The sequence below is a fragment of the Salarias fasciatus genome, chromosome 7, assembly GCF_902148845.1.
Source record: "Salarias fasciatus chromosome 7, fSalaFa1.1, whole genome shotgun sequence".
In the NCBI taxonomy this organism is placed as follows: domain Eukaryota; kingdom Metazoa; phylum Chordata; class Actinopteri; order Blenniiformes; family Blenniidae; genus Salarias; species Salarias fasciatus.
Window position 1 is genome coordinate 18546446 of NC_043751.1, and position 25382 is coordinate 18571827.

Here is a 25382-nt window from a genome sequence, read left to right on the forward strand (position 1 = left end):
ATTATTTATTGAATAAAAGAACTTGTCTTGGTAAGAAGTTGGCTTCTTCTCCTGTTTTGATTGGAGGCATTTTTTGAAAATCTCCTTGTTTCATTCTTCTGCTGTGTTTGGCTGCCCCCTGCTGGACGGAAGCTGAAGCAAAGGTGGAAACTTTTCCACAGCTCCTCAAACAATCATGGAAAAATTGGAACAATTTTTACTTTGGTGCATGGTTACTTTTTTGAGTAATATTCAGATTGAAAAACAAACATATTCTAGATCTCTGCAGTGAAGCTATGATATTTTTGTAAAAATGACAAAATGTTATCACTCCTAACCTTTTTTCCTAAATACCAGTGTTAATGATGAAGTCTTCTGCAATAAACGACTCCCTCATCTCAAGTTTTCACTTCTGTTTTGAGATTTTTTGTGAAAAAATGCATATAAAACTAATGTAGGTTCAATAATAAAACTAAATTAATCATTAAGACTGGTTTATATTCAGTTTGTTGGACTGTTTGTCATACAATTTGTATTTAAAACTACCAAATATGTCAGGTTCAGATTAAACGCCTTCGTGTTTGTATTCGGTATTTTTTGTTAAATTAAGAGTAAGTGTAATTTAAGAGGACTGTCTAATAAACTCAGTCATGAGCTCCCTGTGAAGTAAAATACAGAATAATTTGGGGTTACAGTTCAGACCTATGGTGAGAGAAAGGGACTATTAGGACATTATGTTCTTTAGAGCTTTCTTCTATTTTCTTTTTTTCTTTTGTTGTTTCGCGTTGTACATATCTAGATTATTTATAGAATTGATAGGATTGGTATTAATCAGGCACCGACAACATGAGACCAAGACGACGCATAACTGATCAACAGTACCTGGCTGAAGGCTCCAAGCAGGAAGTTCCCAGACGGTGTGTTCGGCTAGATCCTGCAGGGCTGTTTTCCGTCACAGTTTCAATGCTTTCTTGCTCCGACACACCTGAAACTAATGAGAGCATCAGAGAGAGCCTCATAACGAGCCAGTCGTTCCCATCAGGTGTGTTGAAGTCAGCTCAATTCAGGTGGACTTCGAGGAATCCTTCCAGTAGAATGAGCCTGGTGAGGCTCCGGCGGGACCAAAGCAGAGCCTCCACCGAGTCTCTCCGTCATGAATTTACTCTGAAACATCCACATTTCTTCCACCACTGAACCGAGCCGGTCTTGTGTAACAAAGTTTATTACATATGTCCAAACATATGTACAGCACATTTCTCATGAAGAGTGGTTTTGTGACAAATATAAATTATTTAGACTTTCTTAAAGAACATATGATACAGGAATTGTACTTTGCTTAGTGTGGAAGAAAACGATGGCCGTTAGCTGAAGTACCCCAGACAGGACACCCATGATTTTCTTTATAATAAATGTCAACGTGTTTTTTCCCCCCCAAATCGACGCTTTAGGAAATCACTGAACCGCACGTGGTCTCTCCGTCGGATTTCACTAAAGTGGGCCAGTTGCATCACGTTTCCTATGAAGTGACTCCATCTTTGTTGTGCGTGCCCTCGGTACTGTCGGTGAAACCAATGAACAGCATGGAAATATACATAAATAAGGCACAAACGGAGAAAAACCACGATGATCAGAGTTGGAGATTTGGCACGAGAAGAGCGACTGAACACACCGACAGAGACTTTCACTGTCTAAAATACTGTTCAGACAAAACTCAATACTCAGGACAGGCTGGAGAAACCACGCAGAAGTACCAATTCTAACCATGGTAACACTGAAAGGTGAAAATGTACGCGATTGTTCCAATTCATAGTGTTATGATCCTTCTAACAAGCCGTTTTAATAAATACTGCTTCCGAAAGCTTTCGTTTCATTGGGCCTACCAGGAGGGAAGTGGTTAAAGTGAACAGAGCAGGAGGATTGCAATGATCTATACAGAGACACCGGTACAGAAAACACCGTCCTTTGTACACGTGAAGAAAGCGAGACGTGTTCGGAACATGAAACATACTGGCGCGTTTCGGGAGAATCACCTTTTTCCAAGCCTCACGATTGCTTCTCGGCTACATGTGGAACGCTTCAGGAGGCGCGGCGGCCCGTCACACTTTCTACAATCATGAGATCCGACGACTTCATTTACGAGACTTAAAGCTAAACACAGAGGACGACGTCGTCCGTGTCGAGGTTCCTTTTGGGAGTGATCCCATACATTTACCGTTCAAAAAGGTAACAAAAAAAAAAAAAAAACAACAACCTTCAGGCACTTTTAGGATTGAGATCACTCATCAGTTCATGTATCCTAAACTTTCCTTGTATCATAGTCCATGGGACTAAGCATCAGAATGTGTTCCACTCAGTTTTACCACGAGAAGCTGATGAGCCAGTTCAATTAAATAAACATGGATAGTTCAGTCTTTTTTTTCTTTTATCTTCTTCCTTCTTCTTCCTGCAGGGCACTGATCATTCTCCGCCACAGTCACGGGAGGAAAGGAGCTAAACCGTCTGCTGGTAAATGGGGAGCACGTTGATTCCCTTTTTCAACTGTGAGCTTATACTTGGCGAGTCCAGATGTGTCTGTGTGTCGGCGGCGGCGCGAGGCCTCGGCCCTGGGCGAGACGCTCCGATCAGTCTCTGCACGTCGCGGCTTTTTTTATGTTTTCCTGCTGTTCCAGTTGGGGTCCGGCATGGCGGCGCCGGGCTCCGCCGGGCGCTCGTGCGGCGAGCGCGAGTCCTGGGGAGACTTCTGCGCCTGCGGGGAGCGAGGGTCCAGCAGCGGCGGGGGTTTGTCCGGGTGGAAGGGCCGGCTGTAGTGCTCCGGCCCGGGCGGGCCCGGCGGCCTGTGGTCCGGCATCCTCCTGAAGTCCTGAGAGGGGCCGTCTCTCCCCTGGTGGTAGCTGGGACGGAAGTCGTCGGGACGTCTCCTTTTGGGGTCCGGATGCCTGGGACGAAGTTCACAGATGTTAAACTGAAGCAATAAATCACGTTTTAGAACACACGTCCCGCCGTACGGCCAGATCGGACCACTCACCTGTCGTAGTAGGGCCGGTGGCCCCTGTGGTCGCGGTCGTTGCCGTACGGCTCGTACGGCCGCTTCCGGGGGGAGTTGTTGTTGCGGTAGCTGCCCGAGCTGCGGTACATGTCTCCGTGCGGACGGCGGTCGGAGTAGTGGTCTTTGTAGCGGTGGGGGTCGTACGGGTGGTGCCGGTCTCCCTGCCACGACGAGTTGCTGTTGCTCGGGTAGTTGTATTTCCGGTCTCTCTGCCAGTCGCCTCGATCTGAGAAGGAATTGGATGAAAACAGATCAAACTGAATTAAAAGTTCTTCTTCTGGTTGATTTAACCTCTGTGGGCTCCCAGTCACAAAGCTGCTCACACACACCGTCGTTGCCAAAGTGCCGCTTGTTGGCCATATTGTACGGCTCTCTGTGGTGACCGTGCGGGCCGGGCTGATTGGAGTGCGACGATTTGGAGGACGGCTGAGTCCCGGTGGAGTCCCGGCTGGAGCCGGACGCCTCTGGCCTGAATGATTTCCCTCTCCCCGAAGAATCGTCCTTTTTCTTTTGTTCCTTCTGCAGAGGTCAAGAAAAGGCGGTCAGTGTGGGTCGGACGTGACAGGAACGTCATTCACAGTGGTGTCGAGCTCACTTCCTCCTCGTGCGATCGCTTCTTCTGTGCCATTTTGTAGAGCTTGTGAAGCTTCCTCGCGCCAAACTCGGTGAACTTGGACACAAAAATCCAGAGGTTTCTGCCAGAAAGAAGAGCGCAGGTTCGTCACTCTGAGAGACGCTCGCCTTCACTTTGAAGGCGAAGACAGTTGATCTTACCTCCGCCATATTTTGACGTGTTCGGGGTCGCTGTAGGATTTAAGGCACTCTGTGATCCGGTCTCCAATCTTCAGCAGGCAGGTGCGTGTGTGCTGCAGCTGCTCCTGGTCCGACAGACCCTCGTCCGGTTTGTCCAGCTGCTTCAGGGCTTTTTTCACTGGCCTCATGCGTTCCTTACACTACACACACACACACACACACACACAAAGTGGCACTATATCTATTACACCTCCTTTTGAACACCAGGTAATATTCAAACTATTTGGATTTCTCTGCGGCAGGAGGAATAACAGAAACTCACAATACTGAAAGTTTCCTGGTCCAGCTCATCGTCCTCTTTCCCCTCGATGGGGACGGGCTCGGACCCGGCTGTGATGTGAACCGGACCTTGAGGCTTTTTGCCTTTGGTGGCTTTCGCCTGAAAGACACGGACAGCAGATATCAAGAATAGCAAGCCTGATCGGCCATTTACAGCTTCAACAGATCCTTCAGGTGATTCACAGGGTGGAGAAGGACCGGACAAAGACAACCTTAAAGAGAGTTACTCTTCAGGGTTTGGATCTAAGAAAAGAATCAACCGATTGTCATGCAGATAAGAGTGAAGCAGTGTCTGTTCTCCAAAACTACCTTTTCTTTCCTGGACTTGGCGCCCTTCTTCTCTTTGTCCCCGTCTTTCTCTTTCTTCGGAGTCCCCTGCTTTTCCTTGTTCTCTTTGTTGTCTTTCTTCTTTTGTCTCTTCTTGACGGGGGACTTCTCTGCTCCGTCTTCCTGCTCCGACAGGAGGAAACACAAAGCCGGTGAAACAAAAGAACAGCAGCTCCAACAGTAAGAAGAGGAAAGTAATGTAGTGGTGCTTTTGTACATGCAATCTTTAAGATTTCCACAAGTGTATTTTCAAATGTCTTCGGAGACGATAGTGGCATTTTTTTCCCCAGTGTGACCCCGGAGTGCCCCGGGCTGCGGCTGACCTTGACCTCGCCCTCCTCTGACGGGTTGTCGGACAGGCGCGGGGAGGAAATGTCGTTGCCCTGCTCGTCTTTAAGAACCTTGTTCTCCTTTTTCACCCGCGGCTTCCTCTTCTTCACTTTGACCTTTGGAGGAAGCAGGCTGGGTGAGCGACACGGGGATTTGCGCAACACGGGGACGGCGACGGGCGGCATCGTACCTCCTCTCCGGTCTTGGACACATCTGAAGTGTCTTGTTCCTTCTTGAGCAGTTTGAGGAGATACTCGGTTCTGGCCTGCAGCTGTTTGGCTTGAGGCTTCTTGCTGGGGTCGTCTGGGAGAATCTGCACACAGAGAAGTGACAGTCAGGCTGAATTCAACTGAAAAGATGTCAATGTTTTATGTAACTTAATCATCTTGAATGATGATGATTTTGAAAAGAAAAATAAAGACGTTTGCCTTATCAGCAAGCTTGAGGTCAGAATCAGTCTTGATCAGGTCCCAGTTGCCAAAGCCGTGCTCGTAGGTTCCGAGCAGCAGCTGGACGTCGTCCTGCAGGTCCCAGTCCACGTCGAAGTGAGCCACTTTCACCCGGCACGTCAGCTTGAAGCTGCGGAACATGGCGCGCGGTCACAAACAGAGAAACCTTCTTCTGCACGTCTTACTTTAAAACTTCTGCCACGGCCGTATCTTACTTGCTCCTCTCGGCCGGGTTGGCAGGCACAGCTTTGTGCAGCGGCTCGAACTCCTCCTCGTGCTGGATGATGGACTTGGCGTTGACTTGGACTCCTGAGATCTTGATGTTGATTCCTCGCCGTTTCCCAGGACCTTTGGCTGGAGTAAACGAAACGGCGCGTCATGTTGTTGCCCGCAGGACACAGATTTCACTTGTTCGCGCGACTACAGAAATGACGTACCATCGACTGGGTTTTCCTTCAGGTGCTCTTCGTGCTCCTGCACCGCCGCCACGCAGCTGCTGTGGATCAGCTCGCCCAGTCTCTTCAGGTCCGCGATCGATTTGTCCACGAGCTCGGAGTCACGGGCAATTGCTTCCAACCTGAGAGAGACGTGCACGACTTGCTTAACAAGAAACCAAAGCGCCCGGACTGCTACTTGTTTGGTAATCAAGTAATTATTTATTGATCATTCATTTACCTTTCAAGTGGAGACCCAAATTTCTTGTATGCTTTAATAAACCTGCGGATGGGATCGTGGACAGTTACAGCTATATGAAATGTTCCACTACGTTCCACTTAAATTTACTAAAACAATAAGAAACAAAGGGAGTATTAGGAGCCTTCACCTTCGGATCTCGGCGTCGGTGAAACCCTCCACGTTGTTTTTGCGAGCTCTTGGCCGTCCTCTCCTTTTGGGCTTTTTGTCATCGTCGCTGTCGTCGGTCTCGCTGTCGGAGCCTGAAGAGCGGTTCTTCAGCTTGGAGCCGACGTCGCTGTCACTGTCGTTGGCCTGAGCCTGAAAGACAAATAAAACAACAAAATAAGTACTTTATGTCTGAGGAGAATCCACGAGGAGGCAGTAAATGTCCAAAAAAATGGAGCAACAAGATTAATTCCACACATAAATCTCCTCACCCGCTTGTTGGAGCTTCTGCTTCGGGGCAGCATAAAGATGTCCTCCATCTCTCGCTGCTTCTCCTCCTCCTCAATTTTGCGCCGCTGCTCCTCGGGAATGATGTCGTCCCACTCCCGCACAGGCTTCTCCTCGAAGTCCTGAGTGCTCTCTTCCATACTGGAGAAGTTGGCCACCTGCAGCGACGGGCGGAGACGGTTAGAGAGGGGAGAGAGAGAGAGAGAGGGAGAGAGAGAGAGGCCTCTGCTCCGTGTCGATGTCTGAACAAGTGAAGCGGTCGTACCTTAAACTGTGACAGAAGCTCATCCGTCGCACTTGAACCTTGGTCACTTTCCCTCGTCTCGGCCAGCCTCAAGATCTCGTCAATATCCATCTCCTACGCGAAGAAAGAAAAGCTGATTTCAGTTTAAAACTCTGAATTTCCAAACAAATCCATCACTGTTGACAGATGATGATGATACCTGCGGCTCAGACTCCTCCCCCTCTGGCTCCTTGAAAAGCTCCTCCGCCCCAAACTTGAGAATAGCAGTCAGTTCTTCCTTGTTGAAGGGGTTTGAACTGTTTGGGAAAATAAAGTTTAGCTTGCGTCCTCCGCTCTGAGCTGTCTGAAGAAACATGTGGAGGAGGAGGTGAAAGCTTTACTTGGTAGTGCTGGAGTTGCTGTCGAGGACTGTGCGCCCGGTGGTGTCCATTCTCTGAATGACAAGATGGTCCAGGACCATCTTCTTCTTCGCCCTCTCGATGATCTCCTCCTCCACCGTTCCCTTCGTGACAAGCCGATAGATGTTTACCTGTGAAGGAAAAACAGCAGGGAAGGATCTTAATAAAAAACTACCAGTTAAAAAAGAGGAAGATTTATGGTTTTTTTTTTTTTTAACCTAAAACTATGAGTACGAGCGACAGACTACCTGTTTCTTTTGGCCGATCCTGTGAGCTCTTGCTTGCGCTTGCAGGTCGTTTTGAGGATTCCAGTCAGAGTCAAAGATAACTACAGTGTCGGCCGAGGCCAAGTTGATACCTAAACCTCCGGCTCTGGTGGATAACAGGAAGCAGAAGTCCTAAAAAAAAAAAAAAAAAAAAGGACAAAATTCAAGTAATCATGTAAAATGCATAATTTATTCCTATTATAATAGTCAAAAAAACAATAACTAGAGGACATATCTGAGAGCAGATCGAGACTAGAGCTATAAACGCACCTCGGAGCCTTCGGCATTGAAGTGGTCCAGCGCCTGCTTTCGGATTTCTCCCTTTATGGATCCGTCCAGCCGCTGCAGCGGACACACAGACGAGAAACAGGTTCACCACGTGAAGCTCTCCCCGGCAGATGACCTTGGCATCACCCTGCTCCACATGTCACTATACCGCTGCCTATAACGCTCGGGCCGATGGCCGCCGTCTGCGCAGAGACTGTAAGTCAGCCAAAACAACCCCGGTCCAGTGACCCGCAGCACTGCGGCTGGTCCTCGGGAGAAAATAGCTTGATGATATAAATAAACACATGAACTCTCCACCTGGCAGAGTGTGAGAGCAACAACGCTGACACTGGATCCTCGCCGCAGCCCAGTCCGACCGGCGTGCGCATTTCGAAAGGCCTTTTCACAGTAAACACCAATTAAATCCACCCATAAAATACAAAAGGCCTGCTTCTGTCAACAGATTTTCATTTAACTGAAGCTCCAATTCAACATGTAGCATCAAACAATAAATGCATGTAGATATTTGGGGAGAAAAAGGTTTTTGATTTATTTTTTTCTATCCTATGAAAGTTTATTTTCATGGCTCCTTTCAGATATAAAATTGATACTCCATGACGATTTAAAAAAATAGAAGAACGCATCTGCCTGTATATCTGTAAGAATCTACATGAATTAACTGATAAAACTAGGTGACATTCAAGCAGCTGGATTAAAAAAAAACTTCATAAAAGCAAGATGAAATGGGAAATGAGAGATAAGAAAACAACTGAAATCAAATCAATAAATGGGATATATAAGAAAATTAACACAATTATCAATGTTGGCATATAAAAACAACAGTCATGAGTTAAGCTACTGAGAAGTAAAGCATACTATAAATGTGTCATTAAAATAAACATTAAAGCTAAAAGCATGGAATAATTTTAATAGAAAAATCTTCAGATATAAAATTGCAAGATTAATAAAAGTTACAAAGATAGACTTAGGAAGAGAGTTGTAAGGTTAGCTTAACATTTTTTAAGAAAAAAAGAAGAAGCAAAATCATAAACAACCACGGGGAAAAAAACTGGTCTGCTTTGTTTCTATATTCTGACAGAAACTTCTTGTGCTTGAGGCCTTTTTGATCTGTTGATCATTTATAGAGGAGGAAACCGTCTCATATAGATTCATCCCCACCTAGCAGACCGCACCATCACACAGAATACTGTAACATCCAGAGGCCTCCCGTGAAAAGCTGCGGATGCTTTACCTGGAACGGGTATCGCTTTTTCGCCAGGTACTCGGCCAGGATGTCCAACATCCGGACCATCTGGGAGAAGATGAGGACTCGGTTGCCTCTTTCTCTCAGTCTGGTCAGCAGCTTGTCCAGCAGAACCAGTTTCCCTCCGCCTCTCACAAGATTCTGGAAGATTAAAAAAAAAAAAAGAAATAAATAAAAGTGGAGACCTTAAAGCGGCGCGGAGCGGTGGGTGGGAGAACAGCTGTGTTTGCTTCTATGCTAATCTGCAGCTCGTTTCCTGTGCAGAGCGGAGGCGTCCCGAGGCGGCGCCCGGAGAGACGTACCTGCAGGTGCTCCTGCTGCGTCTCGGCGTCTCCCTCCTCGGGCTGTTTGATGAGGAAACTGTGGTTGCAGCACTTTTTAAGCTCCATTACAATGTTGAGGAAGCCGGAGGAGCTGCCCCGGGTGCCTTTGGCGAGAGCCTTATAGTTCCTTGTTAAAATCCACCTGGAAAATATTCAGGAACAAACCGAGTCAGAGAGGAGGGGGGGGAGGGGGGGGGGGGGCGTGCAGAAGAAGCGAGATAATAGCGTACTTGTAGAACTGCTTCTGCTGCGCGGTCATGTCCACGCGGAGGATTTGCTCCACTTTGGCCGGCAGAGATTTCTCCACGTCTTTCTTGACGCGCCGGAGCAGGAAGGGCTCCAGGACTTTGTGGAGACTCTGGTAACCGTTCTCCCGTCCTTTCCCGTGCTCGTCCTCAAAGTCGTCCCAGGAATCGAACCTGCAGCAGACATTACAGACATCACTCCTGTCTCTCGGTTCAGACCGGACGCTTTGTTCTTTCTGACAGTGACGTACTTGTCAGGCATGAGGAAGTGCAGCAGTGACCACAGCTCCTTGAGGGAGTTCTGCAGCGGCGTGCCGGTGATGAGCAGCCGGTGGTTGGACCTGAACTCCATCAACGTCTTATAGAGCAGGGAGTCGTCGTTCTTCAGCCTGTGGGCCTCGTCCACGCCCAGAAACGCCCAGTTGATGTTCCCCAGCACGCCCTGGAGGCACGGAGGACGAAGACACTGAGCGACCGACCAGCCGCACGGCGAGGTTTTAACGCAACTGAGACAGCTCTACCTTGTCCTTCAGCAGGATCTCGTACGTGGTCAGCAGCGCGTTGAAACGGATCCGTTTGGTTTGATGGTTCACCCACTCGTAGTCCCGGATCTGCGCAACAAAATAAACACACCAGGTCAAGAGTCTATCGCCGAGTATCAGAAAAAAAAAAAAAAAAAAACCCATCAGGCTCTGCTCTCACCGTCTTCCTGCTCATGACGTCCCCCAGGTACACCACCACGTTCATGTCCGGCGCCCAGGTGGCGAACTCGCGCTGCCAGGAGGTGAGCGTGGAGAGAGGCACCACCAGCAGGAAGGGGCCGTACAGCTGGTGCTGGTGGAAGAGGTACGACAGGAAGGAGATGGTCTGGATGGTCTTTCCCAGCCCCATCTCGTCGGCGAGGATGACGCTGTTGCACCTATGAAGGGAAGAGGAAGACGACCGTTCTTGCTGAGCCTGGAGTTTTAATCTTATTGAATAAGACAAAAAACATTGATATTATTCAAGACATTACCTGCACCAGGAGTGAGCCAGCCAGTTCAGCCCATCCAGCTGATAATCCCTCAGCTCCAGGTTGTCCTCGCCGATGTACGACGGCTGTTTCTTCAGAGCAACGAACCTCGGTCTCTGCTTTAACACCTGGAATGACACGAATTCCTCCGATCATGAGATGACAAGGAAAACGCAAAAAACAGCCTACGCCGCTCCGAGCCGCTGCGATCGGACGGGCACCTTGCAGTCCTTCGACGGGACGGTTTTGCTGGAGTTTCGGCTCAGGAAGCTGTCGATGCAGAGCTCAAACTTCTTCCTGACCAGAGCGCCGTCCTCCCAGCTGCACTCGGAGTAGGGCAAACCCATCCACTTGCATAGGTACTCCGGTTCGTTGGAGGATGGGGTTTTATGACTGTGAGCTGTTAGGAAACGAGAGAGGTGACAAGCTGTGGCCTGATCAACGGCCACACATAAAACTGCTGGAAACTACTGAGAAAGAAGAAACTTACAGGGAAAGTCAGACGTTCCAGGTGTTTTTCCTGTTTTTGTTGCTGTTAGGGAGAAAAACAATGTTCTAGTTTAGTGGAAGCACAAAAGTCATTCAAACAATCTGAATTTTACTGCAGAGATCAGTGTTCGAGGTTAAGATTTCTTTAGATTACAGCCTTCATTTAAAAAAAAAGCGGCACAAACGTCTGACTTTATGGAATATGGCAATACTTGAGAGACTGTTAACAGAATTCCTGACTTTTAAACTAAAAATAAATGTTGAAAAAAAAGCTGAAAGCATTCCAGTTCATGGGCAGTAACTTCAAAACGCACATGGAAGTTTCTCCACTGAATGAACTTTTTCATCGTATTGTGATTTTCTGAGGCGACCTTGCATTGACTCCTTACCGATGACTCGCTCCACGATCTGGAACTGCTTGCTCAAGTCGGACGTGAGCTCCTGCTGGCAGTTGTGAAACTCCACGTCCTCGGGGGACGCTTTCCTCAGCCTACAAGCCAGAGCAGAGTGTCACCGCCGGAAAATTCGCTCTACAAGGCAACATTTAACCGCGAGCGTGGAGAAAAGCCGCGCTCACCAGGAGTTCAGCTCCTCGCTTTTCTTCTTGTAGTTGTCGAGTTTCTTCAGGCCCTTGACCTTCTGCTGTGTGAGCGAGTCCATGCTCTCCCACGTGTTGTGGATGTACGACCAGCCTTTCCACTTGATCAGATACTGAGTTTCCCCTTCGTCGTTCTCGGGGTCGAAGCCCTCGCACGGATCGCCGTTCTCCTGCACGGCGTACACAGTGGTGGACGCCCCGGTGGCTGCAGGAGCCAGACAAGAGTTTTTACAGCAGAAGCATCACAGAAGAGACTTCATCTGTCGAGTAAATGCAGGAAGACTTCATCACCTCCTTTTTTTCCCGTCCTGGTGTCCATGACCTTCTCGATGGTCTCACTGTCGTCGTCCTGCTGCTCCTCGCAGGCGTCGCCCGTCATTTCGATCAGGTCGTCCGAGTCCGTTTCAAAGTCGTGTTGGTCCTCTTTGTAACTGTAACACACATTTGTGAAAGAAATTACAGACGCCTGCCTCAAAAACTGTCCGGTTCAGTTTCAATAGAAATGTTTAGATGTCTGATAAATAACTGCAACTTCAAAAAAAACCCCGCTGTGTTCTGATATTTACCTTTTGACCTTTGTGGCTCCTCTCCTTCGAGTCTGTCTCTTTGGAGTGTCCTCGTCATCGTCATCTTCGTCGTCGTCGTCTTCATCGTCGTCGTCCTCCTCTCCCGACGACTCCTGCTTCCTGGACTTCCTCCCTTTCTGAGCCAGCTGCTTTTTGGCCGTCGACGACGATTTGGTCTGAGATCTGTTGAACGAAGAGTCAAACGCAGAAACACAACAAGCCCCTTAGACATAAACAGACCGTCGTCATCAGCCCTGCTGAGGGTCAGGTTGTGTTAAATTCAGACAAAGCCAGAGGTCAAAGATCAAAGGTCAAATAAAATAATTAAAGAAAATCACACACGTGACAGAAATGTCAAATAATGAAATTATATTTTCATGATCAGGTTCTTAATAAACACAAAAAAAGAGGAAACATGCCATCAAAGAACAGCTGATAGTGTGGATGATTGGGAGATGACAGTGGGTAGCTGTCTGATGGCCAGGCTTCGCTACACTCTTACCTTCGAGTAGGAAGTCTTCTGGATCTAACTTTTTTCTCTTCCTGCTCACTGTCTGCACTGTCGGAAGCTTCCTCCTCCTCCTCCTCCTCCTCGTCATCATCATCATCATTTGAGTCATCATCTTTCCAGATATTTCTTACAACAAAGAAATACCACAAGTTCACCCTCAAGGCCCATCACTGCTTACCAATTTCAATTTACATGTTTAGAATAACCCAATTTGATCAGGAATGAGCGGCTGATGGGACCAATTGCTTTTCATTTGAATGTAGAGCATCGCCTGGCCGGCTAAAACTCACTGAGCTCATTCTGAGGCAAACAGATACCCATTTACTAGTAGGCATTAAATGATAAGATTCACTGTATGAACACAAACTAGAGGGATACAAAAAAAAGATGCAAAGTTCAGCATTCAGTGTTTCATGGCAAAATTCAAAATGTTTGAAATAATATGGTGCTCTGATGTCAAATGATAAATGAAATAATGAGTAAGGAATCATTCTGAAATAAGTTAAAAATCTTCATACTTACTCTTTTTTCTTTGCTCGTGATGTTTTTCTTTTAGGACTTTCACTCTCGGAGCCACTGCTCCCCTGTGGAAACATCATGTCTCATCATACAAGAAGCAGTAAGGCGCGGTGGCCACGAGAGGGCACCACAGGTTTGTTTAGAGGAGATGATTTCACTGGGGACGAACCCATGCTCTGTATCAATATTAATGATAAATGTTTGATGCTTCACTGTCTAGCATCCTTTACAGCGGCTCACCCCAGCTCCGATGTTTAACCGAGCCGGCTCCTGCCTGCTGCGGTTCGATCTCCTGACGCCGTAAACGTCTGGGTGCTCTTCCCACATCTGAAATCAAAGGTCAAAGGGCCGCTCAGCAAAATCCTTCCAAATTCAGCATTTCATTTCCAGAATTAAATCGCATTTATTTACTCTTTTTGTCTTCAATGAACACGTTTTGCTATGGAAATGAAATCTCAACACTGTCCACAATCACACTCAACTCACCATTTCGAGCAAAAAAACTCTAATCTGGTTTTCTGTGATTATTCATTTCGGTGATATTTGGAAGAAAAAAAAAAACGTGGAAGTTTCCAAATGTGATTACTGTCCCTGTAAAGCTTAACAGAGCTGCACAGTTTCCACATCTGAATGCAAATTTCTCAGGCGGTAATTCTGCTCTGCGTTTACTCTGTGCTACAGGGTCATGACTAAACACTGATGTCCGCACCACATAACTGCTCAGCTGAGGTGAAAGATGTGGAAACTTTGTGGTGGGAGCCATAAAAATGTAACCTATGACACAAAGGGGCCAGATTGTGACAAAGAACCGTTGCCATGAGGATAGATATGAATTACTACCCTTAATTTCAGAAAGAAGTTGCTTTAATCGAGATGGCTTCTTCAAAATGCCTTCAAAATAAGAGGCTTGAGTCCACTTGTCTTAGTTGGGGATCTCAGGCCATGGATGACTCCAGAAATCTAATCCCGTCTTTAATGTGAAACAAAGACTTAAACGAAGCTTTGAAGATGGAATTGGAATTATTTTTCCCTATTAAAATGAGTCTTTAGTCCTAAAATAACAGTCATGATGCATTTTCCTCCAGTGTGTGGCTGGATCAATATTACCAGTTTGCATTTTAGTAAATTTCTTGTAAATTTTACGATTTGGTTTATAGGAATAATGTTATGCTGTGTTTATATTTTTTTTTTTCCTCAGGACAGGCTGGTCTCTCAGCTCAAGGCTGCAACAAATACAATGAATGAAGGAAAACTTTCAGAATGACAGATTGCACTGCTCGTCTCCTGAAGGTGACATTAGACTGAGTTAACTCCATTGACAGGTTAGAGACTGCAATATGGTTTAAACACAGCCTCCACAGTTCCGTGACCTTTACCTTCTTCACATCTGCCAGTCGTTCCTTCTTCCTGACTGGCTTGTCTTTGACTTCCGCTGCGTTCTGCTGTGATTTGGACTCGGCCGACTCGCTCCCCGACTCCGAGTGACTCTCCGACTCGGACGAGCTGTTGGACTCAGAGTTGTGGGATCTCCTCCTCTCGCTGCCGTGCTCGCTGGCATGCTCGCTGGCGTGTTCGCTGCCATGCTCGCTCTCTGACTGACTCCCTGACTCCGATGCAGAGTGGTTGGATTCCTCTGAAGCAGAGTTGCTACAAGAAGAAGAATACATTCATTTCTTTGACATTCCAGTACATGTGCTAAATATAGGCTTACAGGATAAAGCATATCTCACAACACAATGCTAGAAAAGTGATTTCACAGTTAGAGCAGTTTGAATAAATGTATTAAAATGCGACTTTAAGGTGCACAAGAGCGTGAAGAACATGTAGAACGTGTTTGAGCTTAATGGCATCAGCACTTGTGGATCTCGGACGACAGGAAAGTGATATCTTATTACATCATGTACGGCAGTCTTAAAATAACCTCACACAAATCCTCTTACAGTCATCTGAGCAGGGTTTAAAGACCTACTTTCACATAAGATCAATTTCAGCTAAGCTAAACTCTGCAGTGTGTCCTCTTCATGTACTCCAAATACCTGCAGGAGTCTGAAATTATTAAAAAAGAATTAAATTGTAAAAGAAATGCTAAAATGCTTTTAAAAAGAAGGTACTCTTGCCTTAAGAAGTCACACTTGTTAAATTTAAACTTAATGAGTCATGCCTTCCAAATATTTTTTTAACTTGACCCAATCAAAGAAGTGTCTTGATTTTCTCCCAATATAATGGCATCACTTGTGTTCTTCACGAATTTCATTCTCTCATTTTAGAAATCCTCGGTGTTTTACTACAAGGGACATTTCAAAAACATATAGAAAATAATTAAAAAAAAGGCTTAGCTTGCCTTTTATTTACAAACTGAAGTCCCATGTGTCACTGCAGAGTGATCATCAGATCAGACTGTGATTTGTATGATAATTTCCAAGCTAGGCAAGTTTATTTGTATCACACAACGCAATTCACAATGGCTCACAGGAGATAAAGGAAACCAAGTAATTAAGAAAGGCATAAAAACAAAATAAAGTGAAAGCTTTATTTAGATAAAGGTGATTAAATATGTAACAGCTGTTGTTTAATGGAAAGCCTTTGCAAATGCAGTATTTTCAGGCCTGATTTAGGAGTGAATGTATCAGCAGTCATCAGGTGTTCAACAAACTTGTTCCACAGGTGAGAAGCGTTGAAAATAAGAGCTGCTTCACCTTTGTTTGCTTCTGACTCTAGGAACACTGAGTGCCATATCCAATAAGTACATTTGAGATGTAGTTAGGTTCAAGATCAATCAAAACGTTATAGACCAGCAGTAAGAGTTTAAAGTGGATCCTTAGACACAAAGACTGTGTGAACTGTGAGAACTGTGTGACACAGACGTGTCAATTTTGTACACAAAAGCTAAAATCAACTAAAACTTTAGAAAGTAAAAAAAAAATGTTGAAAAGAAAGCGTGAAGCTGTCATGCTGACCACTGTGTGGTATTCTTTCTCGACAGCAGGGGTCGCTGTCTCTGGAAGCATGAAGCAATCAGTGTGAACCGACTGTCTTTTGCGGGTGGTTTGGAAAATATGAAGGCTCTGGTGTATTCATATATAAATCGTCCCCGTACAAAACGCATCGTTTCTCCTGTTACAAGCCTTTACAATGGCTAAAACCATTAAAAAAAAAAGGAAAATGGATTCAATCTGCGGCTCGCGCTGCCTCATTGCCGAACTCGGAAGTGGATGAGAGGTCATGAGGCGGGTCTTAGCCGGAATCCTGATTTTCTATTGGCTGACGTGTTACTGCGTGGAGCAGCAGCCTATCAGAGCGCAGTGTGCTTGCTTTATGGGGTCTGAACACTTCCTGGTCCTCCTCTGTGTAGTTCTCAGTTTTAATACAGATAAGTGAGCTGGGCACACAAAGCAAGGGCCATTTTGAGACTCAGGAGAGGACGAGAATGTTACTTTATAACCACACTGAATAGGACAAACTGTCAGGGTTTTTTTCCCCTGCTGCTTCAAGTGTACACAGTGCTGATCTGTCTGCATGTGTCTCTGTGTGTGTGTCAAAGTATCTGTCACCACTGCAGAGGACATGTTTTAACTCACTGTTTCAGGCACTAAAATGGCTGCCACAAGATCACACACAAAAAACAGAAACCACAGCTGTGATGTAACCTGCTGCAGTCTGCTGCACTCAGTCAATGATTACCCCCCATTTAGAAATCTTATCTTAAACACAGCCTATCTGGCTGAACTGTCTGCTGTGAGAACATGGCCGCAAACTTGAAACTCACAAAACAGTCGTTTCTGCTGTTCCTCTGTGATCCTGACATGAGCAAAGTAACATTATGTGATGATTTCTTTATTGATGAAAATATGCATCCACTGTGAGGAATTAGATTCCTTAATAAACACATAGAAATGCTCAATAATAAAATGAGACAAAGTTGATACCATTGTGATATTTATGTACCCACACTCTTTCAATCTTTACAATCTACCCCATAAGAAAGAAAAGTTTACATCGTTTATCTGAAGCATTGTTGAAGCATCATTCAGTCAACATCAATCGAAAAAAGGTACAAAAAGCATCTAATGAACTGATTAAGAGGTTGTCACTAAATGTATCTTGTTGGAGGCATGGACAATGTGAAAGTGGGTTAAAATTCAACACAAAACTTCCTTAAACCTGAAGACAAATCATTGCATAATCTGAAAACCTGTCACATTTATGTGGCTTACACAGTGGGAATGTAAACAATGAATCCTTTACACACAAGAGTGAACAACTACTAAGTTTAAGAAAGCATATTTACAATCTCAAGAATTAGTGGAGACATCAGAAAGAAAAACAAATTAGTTATTTTATCAACATTTTTTTAAACTTGATCTGACAAGTTCAAATAAAAAGTGAATATCGTTACATTAAAAAAAGAGTGCAGCCAATTGCAAACAGCCTGACAAGAAGCAACAACTCAGGATGTATATGACACATTGAAAGATGCAGGATATACAAATCTGTATAGGCGATAACAAATAAATGCAACGTGTTTGTAAATAAATATAATCCAGATTACAACATTGTTAAAATGGTGCATTGCAGTACCAACAAAAACACAAGGTCATATAACAAAATAGCGACCGAAGACAAATCATGAGCAGCAGCAGCATCCAGGACATAAAGAGTTTCCCTGTCTGTTAAAACACATACATCTTCAAGTCTTAACACAGGCCCGAAACCTCAGTGCTGGACTGGGAGAAATGCTTGGAAAAATCAGGGTGTGGCTATTAAACAATAGCAAGGTCATTCCTGACACCGGGGCACTTCTTCCAAACCACGTCGCGAATGTAACACAGGTGATCAACCATGCCTGACAGGGTAAACAATCAAAGCAGACGGAGAGGGGGGGCAGAAAGGGTAAAACATTAAAAAAAAAAAAGTGTAAGTGCCGTACCTTGATGCGTTGCTTTGAGTCGATCCTTCATCGTCTTGCTTTTTGCTTTTGTTCTTCATCATGGTAGTAATCCTGAAAAGCTGATGGGGTGATCTTTTGTCCTGGTATTTACTGTCAGAAAGTTAAGAGGAGGCATGAACTATCCTCACACGAGTCCCGTCGGATCGACTTCGCTCGGGTGGCAGCTGGGGCTCGGGCGGCGCGACACGACGGACGAAAACGGCTTTAAATCGGAGGATTCGCGGATCATTGTTTACATAGAATTCAGGTAGATGTCAGGAGAAATGTCAGCTGTCGACGCGACGAAGCCGAATATCCGCCGTGTCCCTTTCAGTACGGTGCACGGATCGAGCCGCATGCCGTTATTTGTAACTGCGTCATCAGTTCAAGCAGAAGAAAAATAATATTATAAAGGTAAGAAAACGAGTAATTTAAGCTCCGCACAATGTAAACACAACAAATGGAAGTGGAGAACGATGCCAGCCTGTAAATGAATAGATTCTCGTTCGGTCTTTTAAATATCAATCCGATTCGAAATTACGTTAAAAAATAGAAGATAAAGATAATAAGTAAATAAATTAGGGGTGAAAAGAGTAGTTTGATAAAGCTGGCAGGCCTGTGAGTCTTCAGATGGTGACAGGCTCAGAGAGACAGAGACGAGCAGCAGCAGCTCGCTAAAAATGGAGGCGCGCCATGGCTGCCAGAGCCCAGTATGGAAAACAACGACGAGCCTTCCCCCGGCACGGAGCGGCTCGGCGGAGCCGAAAACCAGCACGAAACCCGCACAAAACACGAATAATCCCGGCAAAACAGCCTCGGCTCGCAGTTAGAGTCCGAAAACAAGCGGTAAGGGGCGGAAAAAAGCCCCCAGCGAGACGAAGGGTGTAACGCAGCCGTGGCTCCCTTCCCAAGGCTCAGCCGCCATCTAGAGCTCCTTCCCTGCTCTGAAAGCTTTTGATTGACGTTATTTCCATTTACCCCACACTCAGGTGATGGCTAAGTCCCGCCCCCTCACATTATGCTTTTTAATTTTTCCTCGAAAATAAACTTGTGTACATTGTCAAGCCCAGGACCCAAACCTCAAAGGGGAAGTTTTCATTTCACTTGCCAGAGTGAGAAAGAGTAAGAGGCTTTTAAAGTATATATTTTGCAGCAGTTACATCACTTCCTGCAGAGGCAGGAAGAAGAACGGCCGGTAGCCATTTTAGAAAGCCTCTGGAAACCATTTGGGTTGATATGAAAAACACATTTTGATTTTCCAGTGCACCTTGTATTGATTCGCCTTATCCACTCTTTGTTTAAATTAGGAAAGACTGATTAAAACTGACAGTAAACATTTTAGTAAAACCATTTTTCTTTTTATCTTGTCGATCGTGGCAATATTGAGCTTTACCACGAAAAGAAACCAATACCCCTAACATTATCAATGCAATCGTATCCACCTAATATTGTACCTTTTGTTACGCGGTTTCATAATCGATCACCCAAGGTCGATGCTAATCAAACTGATCTTTAGTGAGGAAAACGAGCGCTAGCATTTGCTAGCTAACAGTTGCGAAAGTGTTCGGGGTAATTAGCTAATGAAACAAAGGCAGGAAAAAAGTACGAGTACATACACTTTATTCAAAACAACATTTGAATTATATACAAATGCAATTTTTTTTTTGTTTTTGCTTTTGTTTCTCCCAAAAAAGAAAAAAAAAGTTTCTTTTAATGCGAGTCCAATATACAGCCAGCGACGTGTTCCAAAGTCCGTGTTGTGGGTTCAAAAAAAAAAAAAAGAAAAATCCAAACGTCAAAAGTCCAGTCATAGTTTTCATCTTGTCAAAATTTGGCTAACTGCCAAATCGCCTGCCATCTTCGTGTTAAACAAGGATGTCTCCACTTCTGCAATATCCCGCTGAATGGGGTCTTGATAGGATAAAACAAAAGAAGGAAGAATTGTAAGCCCACAGTGCAACTGAAATGATTCACTGCACTAGATAGTTATTAAAAAAATCAGAAGCATGCTAACCCTGACTAAGACAACTTATATACGTATTGCTATATTTCTGTTAGGCTAGTGAGAAGTGAACCATGAAACATCTTTGGAGTCAGCAAGTGGTCAACATTCTTCGAGAAAGGACACAAACATTTAACAAACTTTCCATTCTGATTTAGTTTCCCCAATTAAACAAAAAAAATACTTGCATCCTATGGCTACGCTAACATCAGCGATCCAACAATGAGAATCAGCTTTTTGTCACAGCTTAAGGATTTTCTGGGATCTTCAGCTAATACATCTTCATAAGCATCCCATAAACAATAAGAGTAAATGTGAATATGAAAGTGAGAAATGTGACAGATGCTCACTTAATAATCCTAACATCAGATACAACAAATTCTTGTCCTGTCAAAAAGTAAAACTGCCTTGAAACAAATTCAAAGTTATCAAGCAAAGTGAAGCCAAAGCTGAGAACCAACCAACCACCAGGGGTGCAATAACTCTAGTAGTACTTTAGTCACACTGTGTCGTGTGGAGAAGGTCAACAATATACAAAATAACATCCATTGGCTGAACTAACAAAGTAACTAACTAGCAGGGTAACAAAAATGTGTGAGCAACAGATGGATTACCCACTAGCATTAATTTACCAAATAGCTCCAAAGACAGAAAATGTTCCAAAAACGTAGTTCCACAAGTAACATTACGTTGCAATCACTTTCTCAATTGTGCTTTCAACGCAAAACTAAAATTTTCTTGATAATAACTGAAGTGCCAACAAGAGAACAGCTATCATGCACAACCGTTTCTATCTTAGCAGTGACTCAGCTTTATAATAATGTCTTAAATGTGCTACCACAAATGTGTGTTTAAAACTTTGGCTGTCTGATTTAAAGATAGCATGAACAAAGCTCTGAAAAGCTTTAGCACTAAAATTTCAAGTCAGCAAGCACACTATCAAGCTACAAGCTAAAATGACCAACTTATTATAATCAGTAAGAATCAAACACAAGACACTTACAGAGATGTCTTCTTTTTCTTCGAAGTCCGACCCTCTTTTCTCCATCACTCATGTCTCCACTGTGGAAGAAATGAGAGAAAGTGCATTCAGCACAGATACAGTAAAACCAAAAAAGTTCTCTTGAACTAACTGGATCTTGCAGCCTTTAAATGTTAATTGCGATCGACTAATGGCCAACAGTTCTCTTGTGCTTATTTGTACAGCACCAACACCAGCATGATTATCTCAAGGCACTTTCAGAGTTGGATAATGAAACTTGGATGTCTGGTCAGAAAACTTAACTTCAGACTCGCTTTTTAAACAAGATATCGAGTACCTGTAAGATAAACGACTATCTTGACTGTGATTACATCTTGTAGGGATTTACCATTTGAAGAAACTGTGCGCTCTTTCCAGTCCATCTCTGATTAATTACATTAATCTGCCCAGGTGTAGTTTTCTAAATTGATTTTGTAGACTATTGAATGTATGGACCTTTATCTGTTCTTTTTTTTTTTTTCTTTTCAATCCCACACAAAAACAATGCTCAGGGTCAATGGTTGGGAAAAAAAAAGCATGACTGTGTGGAACTAAATGTTCCCTTAGAGCGTTGTTGAGCATTCAAAAAAAAGATATGCAACTCCACAGGTAATGGAATGATGTCCAAATGAAATGGAGTAAACCAAAAAACATCCAAATCCTTTGATCTAAATGAGATCCATCACCAATGTGGTGTTTAGGATTCTCACACTCCACTTTGAGCTGTTGCAACAAGAGGTCTTGGAAAGTGATGCCAAGTATTGACATTAATAAATGTTTGCCAATGCGGAGGGTTGGTGAGTCTCAATTACAAAAATGCTCAAACTGGAGCAATCCTGAAATCCTGTCACCACTTTTCGAATACTAAAACAGCTTTGTATAATTATATGATTCAATTCAATTTAAGAGTGTTTCTTTTGGGTTATTTATGTTTTGTTCTTGTGCCAGCAAATTATTTAACAGCCACGAATGACAGTTCGAATGTTATAGCAGAAAACAGTTGTTTGCTGCCTTTAGGCAGAGTGATGCTTCAATACGACGCAAACCGCATCAAACTCAGTAGATTATTTACTTTCCGGTATGAGATTGTGCGTCATCACACAATTCATCAATAGTTGAGACATTTGCGATGAAAAATGTGATTTTCATAAACATCCAAACCGGAAAAGTGCCAGACCAGAAATTATGTAATTGAGTGGACCAATCACAGGAATCCATTTAACTCAAGGTAACAAACTTTTAGTAACGCATTTTGGGTGTCGACGTCAATGTCTCGTGGTTGAATGACCACGAATGACACTCTATAGTCAAATCTTCACGTTTTAAGCTGGACTTCAGCTGTACAGTCAAATTAGCCTGTGTTATGATCAGACTTATCAAGTCTTTGGCGATTTTCAAAATGAAATAAATTGTTTTGAAACATAATCCAATTTACAACAGAGATGAAAACTTGTGTTTTTACCATATGGGACGATGGTATGTCTGCATTCAGGTCTTCATTTTGAACATGAATTGGAAGTGCGAATGTATCATCAATCATTAACTTGTGAGGAAAGAGTAAGAATTGATGCCGTAGATGGAGTTTTCGTGGCGATTCAGTCAATACGACGCTTGCAAAAAGTTGATCTAGCACAAACCTTATTCAAGGCTATGTGCCACAGGCAATGATAATTAGTCGCTAAAGGTGAAATATTTATGTTACAGAACATCAATGCAACGTGATGATCATCATTCCTTTTGGTACAATAAAAAAGTGTTACAACAAAACAAAGGGTCTGGTTTGAGCTATTTATAAAGACTGTAGATTGTGCATATGTTCGCTAGCTCCTACACACAAATCGCTATTTATGGCGTTTTCCCAGTGTAGCATAATGCAAACAAGATAAAAAACATAAGTTTTTTTATATCCTATTGTTTACTTTTATATTTCATGATGAATTTGATTATCAAACTTCATTTTGAAGAATTACCTCACTTTCGCATTTTATATAGTAAAGTAGTTCAAAGGATTGGGTTGACTGGCCATGTTATTTTAAGATCATCTGAAGTTAACAACACATGACATCGTTCACTTTGACGATATGGGTAAGTTGTTCTAAAATCATACACTCGGGAGCAAATGGAGGAGAGGAAATTTCCAAGTTCATTATTCACATGGGAGCTAAGACAATAAACAAGACTAATTACTGATGTTTATTCCATTTCACTATTGAAGAGCTAATATGATCCGACACAAACAAGTCCAAATACAAACATCATACAGGTAATTGTATGGAAATATCAATTCTGTCTTAAAATAATACTTACATGCATCGATCTTGGAGTGAAGCATCTTGATTCGTCAACTCAGGGTGGCTAAATGTCAACCTTTAAACCAAAAAAACAAACAGTTCAGGAAACATGTCACAACAGCACACCCTACTGGCTACAGGTTCACTGCAGTAAAGACGCAAAATCTGGAAAAACCTACGAAAATGCAAAAAAAATAGTGAAAACTGCACTGTTACAACAACATACCTTTAAGCTGGGGTGAAAATCTTTCATTTCTTCGATGACGCAACTTGCGAAGAATCAAAGCGAATTCCTGTAAAATTTGAGACGTGATTACAATCATTTCTGTAAAAAGCAATTGACAAAGCAGCAACTTAGAATGACACGACAAATGGCTGTAAACACACTGTCTACTTAAAAAACATATCTAAGATTATTTTTTATGGTTAAAGATCTCATTAACATATTCATGAAAGTCTTAAAAGTAATTACATGTTTAGTAATGCAAATGTGTTATCTTTAGCATGTCTTGTTGGATCAAACTGTACCTAAATTTGCCTTTAACAGTAACATCAATTCGAGAATAGTATGAAGAGGACATTTTGTCGTATTCAACCTCTTAGTAGTCTTTACAATATAACCTCACATATAGAAATCTATTCAAAAAGACTATATACCATTTGTCTTACTATGTGTACTATTTGACATTACACGTTGATAAATCTACAACGTCATGTATGAGACCGAAGCAGGAAGATGACTTTATTTCTTTATTTCATTTTAATGCTTTTTATGGAATTTCCTTTAATCCCTTTACATGTATATAAGGTTTCTAAAAAAAAATATCCTACTTAACATGTACTACAGATGTAATGTGACCAAAAAATCTAATTTTAGGTGGATATTTAAATGTCTTTAACGTTCAGTACCTTGAAGGGTTAAAAGCCAACACCCTATTTTGTATTTCGAAGTATATGTGAGCTTTTATACCATACAGAGCCTTAATATTGACCATCAAGTCAAATGTAGTTATGTATGGTGTCTACATTTAAAGAATTGAAGTCACAGACACATTTAAAGCAATATGAAAATAGATACCATTTTCTTTCAAATATTTATAAATATTAAGTATTAAGCAGGTAATACTTGCCTAAATCTAATTACAAAGTCAGTATGGACACACTGAGGTGAGATAAAGGATCAAAACGTCGACTTTTTGATATTTTTTGGTTTTCTAATTCGGTGGAAAAACGTCAAAAAATGAATACACTTAAAATAATCAAAAATCAGCTCAAGATTGTTGCCTTTGTTTCCATCAATCTCCACACGACGTCAAAAAACACAGATATTTGCTTAAATTTGTTGTTTTTTGTCGAGCAAATTCAGACAAGGGCATTTGTCCTTTCAAGGACAAAGCAAATTTTAAATGCGTAGGCTGAAATAACTCCAAACAGGACGAGAACAAACATACCTGTCCACATCTGAACTAACCCAACTCGAAACAGAGCTCACAAACATGCAGAAACACATCGAATCTAATGCAACTATTGTCTATTTTCAGGCTGCAGACGAGTTTAGTCGGATCATTGCTGACAACATGGCCATTTTTACAACACTGCGTCTGACTGTCGTTCTTTCCTCCATATTGCCGAACACGCCTGGCTCCTGTTTTTCTGCTCCTAACGTCTGGTTACTCGTAGATTCTTACCCATTTCTCCGGCCGGGTCTATCCCCCGTCGTCTGCCGTGGCCGGTGCGTCATTTCGGGGTGTTTTTCTGCGTTTCTCGGGGCGTCGGAGCCGCATCTTGGCGCCTCCGCTCGCTGCCTGTGCTCGCCGCCTCGCGCCTCTGCTGCGTGTGTCGTCCTCTCCGCCTCTGCCCGGCTCATATCTCAGCGGCTCTGCCCACTCCGCGGCGCGCGCGACGTAAGCCGAGCTGCGCTTCCTCTCGAGCGCCACCGAGCCCGGCGCTCTTTACACGCATCCACCATTTCTCAACCATGTTTGTTTGCTTTTTTTGTCCCATATGTCTTTATAGTTGAATGCAAGATAAAATAGCGATAAAATGTTCAACTCTTCCCACTCAACGCTTTTAAAGTAATAAAGGTTT

General features: G+C 43.5%; 1 protein-coding gene across 2 annotated transcripts; it reads right to left on the bottom strand.

Annotated features, from left to right (window-relative positions):
- Window positions 1-1406: 1406 nt before the first annotated feature.
- chd2 (chromodomain helicase DNA binding protein 2) lies at window positions 1407-25155 on the bottom strand. Of its 2 annotated transcripts, XM_030095494.1 has the most exons (42): window positions 24983-25155; window positions 23521-23587; window positions 23311-23370; window positions 20986-21044; window positions 17981-19891; window positions 14430-14700; window positions 13294-13380; window positions 13057-13118; window positions 12526-12660; window positions 12024-12206; window positions 11749-11888; window positions 11437-11662; window positions 11249-11349; window positions 10861-10902; window positions 10592-10770; window positions 10374-10498; window positions 10061-10277; window positions 9880-9969; window positions 9610-9800; window positions 9344-9532; window positions 9093-9255; window positions 8779-8931; window positions 7530-7601; window positions 7242-7391; window positions 6976-7124; window positions 6795-6891; window positions 6617-6709; window positions 6336-6509; window positions 6047-6216; window positions 5899-5940; window positions 5661-5800; window positions 5439-5577; window positions 5203-5353; window positions 4965-5087; window positions 4768-4890; window positions 4427-4567; window positions 4101-4217; window positions 3800-3978; window positions 3621-3720; window positions 3355-3544; window positions 3005-3251; window positions 1407-2915 (listed from the first exon to the last, which is right to left on the bottom strand). In XM_030095494.1, exons 5-42 carry the CDS (start codon window positions 18040-18042, stop codon window positions 2627-2629), a joined length of 5502 nt encoding a protein of 1833 aa, XP_029951354.1. In that variant the 5' UTR covers window positions 18043-19891; window positions 20986-21044; window positions 23311-23370; window positions 23521-23587; window positions 24983-25155; the 3' UTR covers window positions 1407-2626. The 2 variants fall into 2 exon arrangements, with proteins under 2 accessions (XP_029951354.1, XP_029951355.1); XM_030095495.1 differs by lacking the exon at window positions 12526-12660.
- Between the last annotated feature and the right edge of the window lie 227 nt (window positions 25156-25382).